Source organism: Cydia strobilella, chromosome 26 (genome assembly GCF_947568885.1).
Source record: "Cydia strobilella chromosome 26, ilCydStro3.1, whole genome shotgun sequence".
Taxonomy (NCBI): domain Eukaryota; kingdom Metazoa; phylum Arthropoda; class Insecta; order Lepidoptera; family Tortricidae; genus Cydia; species Cydia strobilella.
Genome location: NC_086066.1, coordinates 6060387 through 6072212, shown reverse-complemented (window position 1 = coordinate 6072212; position 11826 = coordinate 6060387). Strand labels below are relative to the sequence as shown.

The 11826-nt window shown below is 39.7% G+C and overlaps 1 protein-coding gene across 1 annotated transcript; it reads left to right on the top strand.

Moving 5' to 3' along the window:
- The first annotated feature begins 825 nt into the window (after positions 1-825).
- LOC134753062 (myb-like protein X) lies at positions 826-5663 on the top strand. The gene is made up of 3 exons (XM_063688824.1): positions 826-863; positions 1618-1634; positions 3472-5663. Exons 1-3 carry the CDS (start codon positions 826-828, stop codon positions 5661-5663), a joined length of 2247 nt encoding a protein of 748 aa, XP_063544894.1.
- The last annotated feature ends 6163 nt before the right edge of the window (positions 5664-11826 follow it).

Genomic DNA, 11826 nt, shown 5'->3' with positions numbered 1-11826 from the left:
CTCTCCGGCAACACCAAGCTCTCCAGGAGCACCAGGCTCTCCGGCAACACCAGGCTCTCCGAGAGCACCAGGCTCTCCGGCAGCACCAGGCTCTCCGGGATCACCAAGCTCTCCGGCAACACCAGGCTCTCCGGGATCACCAAGCTCTCCGGCAACACCAGGCTATCCGGCCACACCAAGCTATCCGGGAGCACCAGGCTCTCCAGCAACACCAGGCTCTCCGGGATCACCAAGCTCTCCGGCAACACCAGGCTCTCCGGGATCACCAAGCTCTCCGGCAACACCAGGCTCTCCGGGATTACCAAGCTCTCCGGCAACACCAGGCTCGCCGGCAACACCAAGCTCTCCAGGAGAATCATGCTCTCCGGCAACACCAAGCTCTCCGGGAGCACCAGGCTCTCCGGCAACACCAAGCTCTCCGGGAGCACCAGGCTCTCCGGCAACACCAGGCTCTCCGGGATCACCAAGCTCTCCGGGAGCACCAGGCTATCCGGCAACACCAAGCTCTCCGGGAGCACCAGGCTCTCCAGCAACACCAGGCTCTCCGGGAGCACCAGGCTCTCCGGCAACACCAGGCTCTCCGGCTACACCAAGCTCTCCGGCAACACCAGGCTATCCGGGAGCACCTGGCTATCCGGCAACGCCAAGCTCTCCGGGAGCACCAGGCTCTCCGGCAACACCAGGCTCTCCGGCAACACCAGGCTCTCCGGCAGCACCAGGCTCTGCGGGATCACCAGGCTCTCCGGCAGCACCAGGCTCTCCGGGATCACCAAGCTCTCCTGCAACACCAGGCTCTCCAGGATCACCAAGCTCTCCGGGAGAATCATGCTCTCCGGCAACACCAAGCTCTCCGGGTGGACCAGGTAAGATGCCGATAGTTTCGATACATATTGTCGCTTGATACTTTAGAGCCCGGTTACGATTTTAGTCGCAAAAATATAAAATTGATAGATATAGTCTGTGAAATTGTACACCTCTATTAGTTCTATTAGCACGTCTTCTTATCTTGACTTCTATCAGATATTTTTTTTGAAAAAAGACTAAATTAGTAATGATTTTTTTTTGACGGACATTTAGGTAAACGCGCGTAAAGCACTGATTTTGTCGCTCTTATTTGTAAATTTCGTAGTTTGGACTGCTAATAATGGTAAATTTGTATTACACATATTCTGTACGTTTATCTGATTACATTTTTGTTATATGACTTAGAGTTCCAGGAAATGAAAGTTAAACGTATTAAATTTTCTCCAGAAATGACCTCAAAACAAGTGACAATTTCTCCGAAAATCTACTTATTTTCGACGTAGTTTTCATACTCAAATAATCTGCACCTACTTGTTGTTGTACATCATTTTATATAAATTGCAACATATTTTTTTAACGATTTTTTTAAAACTTCGGCGGCCTCAGTCCCGCGCCAGAGTCTCTAGAGGTAGGACGTTTGTTGATCGGCTCCGCACGTTGCATCGACGACGACGAAGTTATTTATCATTGTGTGCGTCGCTCGCCGTGTAAAAAGTTATATTTGTTGCGTGTTTGGCTGTACTGTGTGCGTGTAAACTGCGACCAAAAACTTTAATCCTTGGGTTGTAAGTACTTGTTTATTTTCTTGTGTAGTATTATCATTATTTTTGGTAATATCGTGTTTATGCTTGATTGATTCGTCTCAAAAAATATTCGACACGAGGTGGAATTCAGGGTCTTATCGTTAAGCCGACAGGTGCTCAAGAGTACTCATCAACCAGGTCGTGAAATCACTTCGTGTTTGGGCTCGTTCGATTCGTCTCAACAAGATCTTTGACACGAGATGATACTCAGGGTCTGATCATTAAGCCGACAGGTGCTCAAGAGTACACATCAACCAGGTCGTAAAACCACTTCGTGTTTGGGCTCGTTCGATTCGTCTCAACAAGATCTTTGACACGAGATGATACTCAGGGTCTGATCATTAAGCCGACAGGTGCTCAAGAGTACTCATCAACCAGGTCGTGAAATCACTTCGTGTTTGGGCTCGTTCGATTCGTCTCAACAAGATCTTTGACACGAGATGATACTCAGGGTCTGATCATTAAGCCGACAGGTGCTCAAGAGTACTCATCAACCAGGTCGTGAAATCACTTCGTGTTTGGGCTCGTTCGATTCGTCTCAACAAGATCTTTGACACGAGATGATATTCAGGGTCTGATCATTAAGCCGACAGGATTGAAGGCTTCCATGAGCCGTGGCAAAAAGGCTGGGATAACGCGAGTAATATGAGATATATATATATATATAAGATATTACCTTCGTGCAATCATTATCATGATGCTATATAAGTAATTTATATGTATTATATGAATACATAGGTAAATTGGTAAGAGTAATAAACGATTATATCAAATTTACCGTTTTCTTTTAACCTAACTAAAGTTATAAAGTGACGCATAATTAAATCATTTTACGGTTTAGACTCACTTGTTTTAGTCACTCGCGCGACATGTTTCGGAGAGCCTAGGTCTCCACCGACAACAAGTGAGTCTAAACCGTAAAATGATTTAATGTTAGTGTGTCTCACAACAGTTTAAATTCGATTGACGCATAATGTTGCGAAAGTATCAATAGGTACCTACTGTTTAGGCGGTCGCGTTATTTCAAGCAGAGGCCGGCGTTCGGTTACTGTGTAAACGTTGTATCTCCGCGCGTTTTCAAATCGACACCGGCCTCTTAATGCCTTATGCTTTATGCTTCATGTTAGAGCGCCTATCCAGTCTAGAATGTAATTTTAATCTTGTGTAACTTTATTAATTTTTTTTAATTGTTTTGTTTTGTTTTGTGTCCTATGTAATAACTAACCATAATTTAAATACCTATGTTACATGTAAATATTAAATGTACCTATACTAACACACTATGGACCACGGTCTGCCATAAATATTTCAATTTCAATGCGATTTGTTTGAGGTGCGGAAGTGAAGGATTTCATGTAAATGTTGCCAAGATGAAATCATGAGGCTCGCACTGTCAAAAAGTTATCATATCTCTTGTAAAGCCAAGCTTCTAACTCTACAAGCCCTAACCACCCTAACTTTACAAACTCTACACCTTAGTCAAAATATGTGGCTTGGCCGTTCAAAACTCATGAGGCGCTGGTACCTGCTCCTTGCTAAATTCAATTTTAAGACTAACAAGCAACGCTAAGCGGTTCTCGTAGTCTATGGATGTTGCTATATGAAGGATGTCACATACGCGTTTCTGACTTATGAAGCAATTGTTTTTACTATACAACATAAAATAAATAATTAATTTGAGCTATCGTCAATTCGTCACAGAATAAATAATAGTACTACCGTACAGAAAGGAAACTTCCTATACAAACCTCACTTCATGAAACTTAACCAAAATATGTAATCAAAAATGTCGATGAAAGCCTAATGCTGTGTCAAACGGCAATAACAAATTTTGTTATACTTACTTTTAATGTGTTATCTCCAGGACACCCAGGAGGCCCCGGCTATCCAGGACAACCAGGCAAAGCAACGAGGAAAAGGTCTGAGCAAAACGCCTCTAATTCCTCCCACAAAGCCGCTTCAAGCAACAACCAAGTGAATCAAGTAAACAAAGACGGATCTTCTGTTGAGTCTTTTGACCAAAATGCTTCAAACGAGAACAGCAAAGCTGCGTCTACCAACAAGCAAGTTAAACAAATAAACAAAAATGGCTCTTCTCGGGGAGCGTCAGAACAATCTGCTTCGAATGAAAGTGACAAAGCCGCTTCCACCAACAAGCAAACGAAACAGGTTAACAGAGACGGATCCTTGAAGGTGCAATCTGAGCAAGGTGCATCAAATGAAAGCAAAAAGGCTGCTTCCAAAAACACACAATTGAAACAGGTTAAGCAAGACGGATCCTTCAAGGTGCAATCTGAGCAAGATGCATCAAATGAAAGCAAAAAGGCTGCTTCCAAAAACACACAATTGAAACAGGTTAACCAAGATGGATCCTGCGAGGAGGCATCTGAGAAAGATGCATCAAATGAAAGCAAAAAGGCTGCTTCCAAAAACACACAATTGAAACAGGTTAACAGCGACGGAACTTCTGTTGAGTCTTCTGACCAAAATGCTTCAAACGAGAACAGCAAAGCTGCGTCTACCAACAAGCAAGAAAATCAAATAAACGAAGATGGCTCTTCTCGGGGAGCGTCAGAACAATCTGCTTCGAATGAAAGTGACAAAGCCGCTTCCACCAACAAGCAAACGAAACAGGTTAACAGAGACGGATCCGTCAAGGTGCAATCTGAGCAAGGTGCATCAAATGAAAGCAAAAAGGCTGCTTCCAAAAACACACAATTGAAACAGGTTAACCAAGATGGATCCTGCGAGGAGGCATCTGAGAAAGATGCATCAAATGAAAGCAAAAAGGCTGCTTCCAAAAACACACAATTGAAACAGGTTAACAGCGACGGAACTTCTGTTGAGTCTTCTGACCAAAATGCTTCAAACGAGAACAGCAAAGCTGCGTCTACCAACAAGCAAGAAAATCAAATAAACGAAGATGGCTCTTCTCGGGGAGCGTCAGAACAATCTGCTTCGAATGAAAGTGACAAAGCCGCTTCCACCAACAAGCAAACGAAACAGGTTAACAGAGACGGATCCTTGAAGGTGCAATCTGAGCAAGGTGCATCAAATGAAAGCAAAAAGGCTGCTTCCAAAAACACACAATTGAAACAGGTTAAGCAAGACGGATCCTTCAAGGTGCAATCTGAGCAAGATGCATCAAATGAAAGCAAAAAGGCTGCTTCCAAAAACACACAATTGAAACAGGTTAACCAAGATGGATCCTGCGAGGAGGCATCTGAGAAAGATGCATCAAATGAAAGCAAAAAGGCTGCTTCCAAAAACACACAATTGAAACAGGTTAACAGCGACGGAACTTCTGTTGAGTCTTCTGACCAAAATGCTTCAAACGAGAACAGCAAAGCTGCGTCTACCAACAAGCAAGAAAATCAAATAAACGAAGATGGCTCTTCTCGGGGAGCGTCAGAACAATCTGCTTCGAATGAAAGTGACAAAGCCGCTTCCACCAACAAGCAAACGAAACAGGTTAACAGAGACGGATCCGTCAAGGTGCAATCTGAGCAAGGTGCATCAAATGAAAGCAAAAAGGCTGCTTCCAAAAACACACAATTGAAACAGGTTAACCAAGATGGATCCTGCGAGGAGGCATCTGAGAAAGATGCATCAAATGAAAGCAAAAAGGCTGCTTCCAAAAACACACAATTGAAACAGGTTAACCAAGACGGATCCTTCAAGGTGCAATCTGAGCAAGGTGCATCAAATGAAAGCAAAAAGGCTGCTTCCAAAAACACACAATTGAAACAGGTTAACCAAGATGGATCCTGCAAGGAGGCATCTGAGAAAGATGCATCAAATGAAAGCAAAAAGGCTGCTTCCAGCAACAAGCAATCTCAAGTTGTAGGCGCCGATGGATCCGTGAGGACTGCAAGTGAACAGGATGCCTCTCGGGCCAGCGCAGCCAATGCTAGCTCAAACAAGCAGTCGCGCGTTGTTGGACCCGATGGCAGCAGCATTAGCAGCAGTAGCTCAGCCTCATCTTCCGATTCCAATTCTGCATCCTCATCTTCCATCGTTGAGGAGGAGGTAGTTTCTGATGAAGAATGTGATTAAGTAATTCAACGTTTTAACACAAGAAGTCCGTGTATAATTCTTTTGATAAAGGACCATCATTGCCTTTTAAATTTATTTTTCAAATTATTATTTTTTTGTTCATGTATTCCTAATTTGAAATAAACGAACGATTATTAAAAGCCTTTTTTATTTACTCCCTTAGTTTTCACCATATTTAAATATAAAATATGTATTACCTGTAGGACAATTTTACACAGATCGACCAAGTCCTAACCTAACCTAACCTTTTTTTTTAAGAGGGGAAATGTTTTACGCATACCAACCGGCGCGGGGACGGGCCGGGATGGTTATGTGGGACTCCCTGTTGTGGGCTATTGAGACCCCAGGTTTGCCCACTAAAACGCCCCCGTTTGCCGCCTTAAGGCTATCAGGCGGGGCACGAGGAACGACCGAGATCATGCTTCCGAAACCCCGCAACCTAACCTAACCTAACCCTAACTTGCACTGGTTCAAGTGTAAGGACAGCTCACCGTGCGTCTGCGAACTGGACAAAAATGAAACAGTGTACATCATATCATAACGGAATGCCCTGTACATCTCATACATATGAGAGAATGAAATGCGAAACAGAGATAGGTATAAAAATTGAAATAGGAAACATGCACGAAATAATAAACAACACACACAAAAACTTGGCTTATGGGTTTTAGCCGGTAAGTCTGGCACTGTCTGAGCCCTCCATTCTTGATCGTCCGATGCAGGATTTTCGCCTGGTGGCTCGTGAATACCTCTCCTCTTTCTTTAGTAAATTAATTAAAGAGAAAAAAACCTAACCTAACCCATTACATTAAATTACGCCAATGCTTCAGTTTCAAAAGTGCAATCCAGAGGATGTGCAAGGATCAGTCCTTGATCTTCTGGAACACAATTATTGACACACTGCTAGAACAGACGCTGCCTCCGGGGTAACTATACATACAAGTGATACAAGCCTACGCAGATGATGTTCTGCTCATCTGCACAGGAGATAAACGTAGCACTGTAGATAAACGTGACACAATGCAAACCAAATATTCCACTGGAGATTAAATAAAATATAAATAAATAAATAATAAAATAAAATCATTTAATCCAGATAACATTGATCCATAATTAAAACATACAAAACATTTGCAATAATAAAAAAGATTAAGTATAAAAGATAGATACATTAAAATTAAATTGACTAAGCATTTGATAATTGAATGATAAAATATAAAAGATCTTGACAATTAATTGATGGGTAATAATAAAATTAATTGATTATTAAAAAGATAACAAATTTAAAACTATAAAATTGAAATTAAGATATATTATGCACAGTCAAATTTAGTTAAAATGTCAAAACTTAAAACTAAAAAAAAAACAAAGAAATAGGTATATAATATAAGGATCCATGACTAGACATTAAAACTAAAATAACTGGGCATTTGATAAATGATAAAAATGATAAAAATAAAAAAATGATAAAAGTCCTACATCGACATCGAGTTATTCAATAAAAATATTCAATAAAATTAGTAACGAAATAAAAAACACCAAGTCCGACAATGAATTCTTTAAAAAATTAGCAGAACACCTGATTAAAAAAGCCTATTATACATTAAATGATTTTTTTCACGACCAATAATTATAATTAATAAAGTACCCATTATATAACCTTGTACAAAAACCTCGTTCTCCTCTTGAATAAACTGTTAGCTGTGCCCTACAGGGTGTCATGTTGTACAATTCTATGTTAAGTATAGGTTAAGATACAATGTGATATGCAATAAAGATTATGAGTATGAGTATGAGTATAAGTTAAAGTTCGGACCTCAGAAAATTTCCTTTAGGATGGGGTTGAGCTCTTGCCATCTCTTTCAGGATGGGGTGAACTTAAACGCCACCTAATTCAAGATGGGGTGAGCTCATGCCACTCCTGATAAAAGTTCCATAAGAGCATCTCCCGGCTCTACTATTGTATTGTACCTCTATGGCCAAACCCTACCATGTAAGTAACTATGCACATTAGGCACATGTACTAAATAAAGTTAATGTGATGAATTGAATAAATTGTTTCCGAAATACCGAGTAAAAACTTCAAAGAAGCAGGTTAGTGTCTGGATCTGGTCCCGTAGAGCGGTATAAAACAAATTAGGAGGTTATTTTTGTATGGAGTAGGGTGACCACGCCGCACAAGCATTCTGCGGGCCATTGCCGTAAAATTGCAAGTTTTTTTGTCCTTTAGCGATATTTCTGTATTATTAATTGTGGCATTTTCTATGAAAAGGGACCTTATTGTTGATCGCGCTTACGCCGCACAGCGTCGCGCGGCATTGTATTTATATCGGAGCATCGTTTATAATGGCGTAAGCGCCACCGACAATAAGGTCCCTTTTTATAGAAAATACCACAATTCATAACGTATTTATGTAAACTGGCATTATAGACGCTCTACCATACGCATAAAAACTGAAATGGAAATGGTGTGGCCACGTAGCACGTTCAAGCAAAGAAAGATGGGCAAAAATAACCACGCTATGGCGTGGCCCCACCGGGACCAGGAAACACGGGAAGCCCAAAGAAAGGTGGACCGATGCAATTGTGGCTACAGCTGGCAAAGATTGGCCACTTCTGTGCCAAGGATAGAAAAACTTGGCGAACACTGGAGGAGGCCTTCACCCAAAGAGGGGTCTTTACGAACATTTTTAAACATAATTAAGGAACTTTTATTGTAATCTCGTAGAGAATAATATTTATAGGACAACCGAAGACAATAGATAGGGCATTGGATTGTTCAAATTAGTTAGTTAGTTACTATTTTAACATATCAAAACAATCCATCAGGTATACTTCGTAATCATATGAATGACGTACGACTACGTATGATGTCATTGTCATATACGACAGTTAAAATCTTTCTCATACATTTTTGTCCCAAAATCTGTTAATAAAATCATTCACAACTAACCACAAAGCGAAGTTACACATAAGCCTACAGTATAGACACTAAAATCATAAAATTCATATAGTCAGACCAAGCTAACTTTGCATGGCATTTGCAATGACAGAGTGTGGTGTTGTCATCATTATGTCAAATTTCTACGAAAATATGACGTTTATATTGACACTCCCTCACTCCGTTCTGTTCAAGTCGGTGCAAAGTTAGCTTAAACGGACACTAACTCAACTCAACTTAAACGGACTCAACTCAATTCAAATAGGCTAGATGACAAATTTTCATTAATGGTATCAATCGATCAGGTTTATTTTTAGGATCAAACGCTATATGGGACCCATTGCATTAAAGCAATACAAAAGTCACAAATGATAGCCAAAGTCCGACAGTCGTACTTCACTCACGAAACGCTCCAAACAAAACGATAAGTGAAAGTGACGTCATGTTCACTGAGAGCCCATTTTGAATAAAAAAATTGCGTTTTTGTCGGTGAAATATTGCGTTTATTTATATAGTTGCTGTACAATCTTTTTTTGGATAAAATGTAAGAAAACGAATGGTGCCCATACTTTTTTCCTTTTTGGAAGTTGAAAAATTACTTAAATTTTGAAACTTTTAAGTCCTATATTTTTGTATGATTTCCATATATTATTTTAATATCTACATTATTGTGATAAATTACTCATTTGCTATCTATGTTACTAGATTTTGTTATTAAAATTCAACATGTGTTACATGTGTCATCATCCCTATTGAGGTGTGTCCCGGGGAAAGCTGCGTGATGGTCACAGTAGCCGGCACGAGCCACATGGCCCCTGTGTCGAGGAAATCTTGTAAACATGTATAGTCTGCCCTAAAATCCGGCATACGATGGTCGATGGACCTACAGTCAATATAAAAAGCTAACTAAATAAATAACAAGTAACTCAATTACTGTCAAAATTTTTTTTTGTGACACACTTTTATTGCTGACTGTACTCTCATTTGCATGTCTATCGAGTACTTCTTAAGACCTTTATAATGAGCCTAAACTTGATGTGTTTGTGTTTTTCCATCGAGGAGTTCTTTTGACTATCTACCGGCTGCATCATCAGAACACCTCAATGTTAGCATATTATTGCATTGTCACCGGAATTACGATAGTACTCCAAATTTCAACTGAATCAGATACCGGGAAGTGGTTCAAATTTTAGGTTCAAAATGTGAAGCACTATATATACATACTAGAGCGGTACTGTCATAGTAAATTTTGTAACCCCAGTAAATTCACTGCCATCTGTCGACACACTTTAAAACTAAAAATTAATATTTATAAAAATACGATAAAATGTATTTAAATATGGATAAATGATTTTTTTTATTTGCATTAATTATTTTTATGATTTTGACCCATGTTCTTTCACTGATATGCGTTAAAATTGTTAAATAACAAACGAAACCGTCAACGCCATCTATACGACAGTAAGCCAAACCTAGTAGCGCCCTCTGAACGAGAATCAAATTTTCTTGATTTTCGAGGCACGTTTTTTCCTTAGAGTGTATTACATCTATTACGGAGTTATATCTATCTTTGTACATACAAAGGTATTATATAGGTACGCAGTGAAGTCTGTAAAAAAAAAAAAATACAAATGATATACCCTTTTATTTTCATATAACATTTTAACATTACATTTTACGTATACTAGGTTTGGTTATTATTTTCTTTTGGTTTCCCAAATATTCCAAAACGGTTGTAGATACATAGGTAGTACAGTTAAAAACATTGGGTATTTTTTATAATGTTCATTTTAAGGAAACCAGTGAGCGTACTTAATACTTACTGCTGTGGCGCGACGACCCAAAGTGGATCTTGGCCTCCGACACCAAAGACCGGCATGCTACTCTGTCCAAAGCCGTTTCTGTCCAGTCGACGGCGCCGAGTTCGCTGAGGTCTTTCTGCACTTCGTCTCTCCAGCGGAAACCAGTGAGCGTAACAAAAAAACCGGCCAAGTGCGAGTCGGACTCGCGCACCGAGGGTTCCGTACTTTTTAGTATTTGTTGTTATAGCGGCAACAGAAATACATCATCTGTGAAAATTTCAACTGTCTAGCTATCACGGTTCATGAAATACAGCCTGGTGACAGACAGACGGACAGACGGACAGCGGAGTCTTAGTAATAGGCACAGTAATAGGGTCCCGTTTATACCCTTTGGGTACGAAACCCTAAAAAGCAATTTATTTGTTAATATCGCTACAATATTAAAAAAGAATTATAAGATATTAATGCACGCATTACTTACTGTTTATATTTTAAATTTTAAATCCTAAATATTTTACTTTGTCTACTGAATAATTTTTACATTATGTCATTTATTATCTTGATTTAAATATAGTTTATAATTCAATTAATTTAATTTTCAATTTGGTACATAAATTATGAATTATGTCTTGGATAAAAACGACCTCCCTCGAATATAAGCTTCCTCCAACTCCTTCCATTTATTTCTAATTTTTGCTATTTTTTTTTAAATATAGTTATGCATATACAGGGTAGCTAAAAATAAGTGCATTCCCGTTGCCAGGGAGGTTTCATTATTAATTCTTTATTTCAGATAAATTTTATCTATAGAATTGTTAGTTTGGCTTATGGCTACATTAGTTAGTGTTAGTTACGTTGGTTTTGGAATACTGAGCAGGGCTCGGAAACCGGTCTCAATGATCAAAAAAATTTTTTTTTCGCGATTTCAAAAAAAAAAAAAAATTACCCTCCCATAGAAAATAGAGCAGCCAAAATGTATGAAACAGCCATATTTTTTTCGCGATTTTGGGGTTGGTCCCATAGTAAAAGTTGCTCAGTATAATCCGAAAATCTCCCTGCCAAAAATCCCTCGGCGGAAGCCACTGACGGATATAGATGTCTGTTTACTAAACCAATTACTAGCGCAAGTGTACATTATACAGGGTAGCTTTAAATGGGTCAGTGAGAGAACATATCAAGTTTATAAGACTCACAAAAGTACAAGTTTCTGCCCGCGTCATTGTCTGCGTGGGATAATGATGATGATTGATAAAAACCGGCCAAGTGCGAGTCGGAATCGCGCACCGAGGGTTCCGTACTTTTTAGTATTTGTTGTTATAGCGGCAACAGAAATACGTCATCTGTGAAAATTTCAACTGTCTGCTATCACGGTTCATGAGATACAGCCTGGTGACAGACAGACAGACGGACAGACGGACTG

Coding starts and splice junctions, on each gene's coding strand:
- LOC134753062 (XM_063688824.1), top strand. CDS start 826: ATGCTCTCCGGCAACACCAAGCTCTCCGGGTGGACCAG.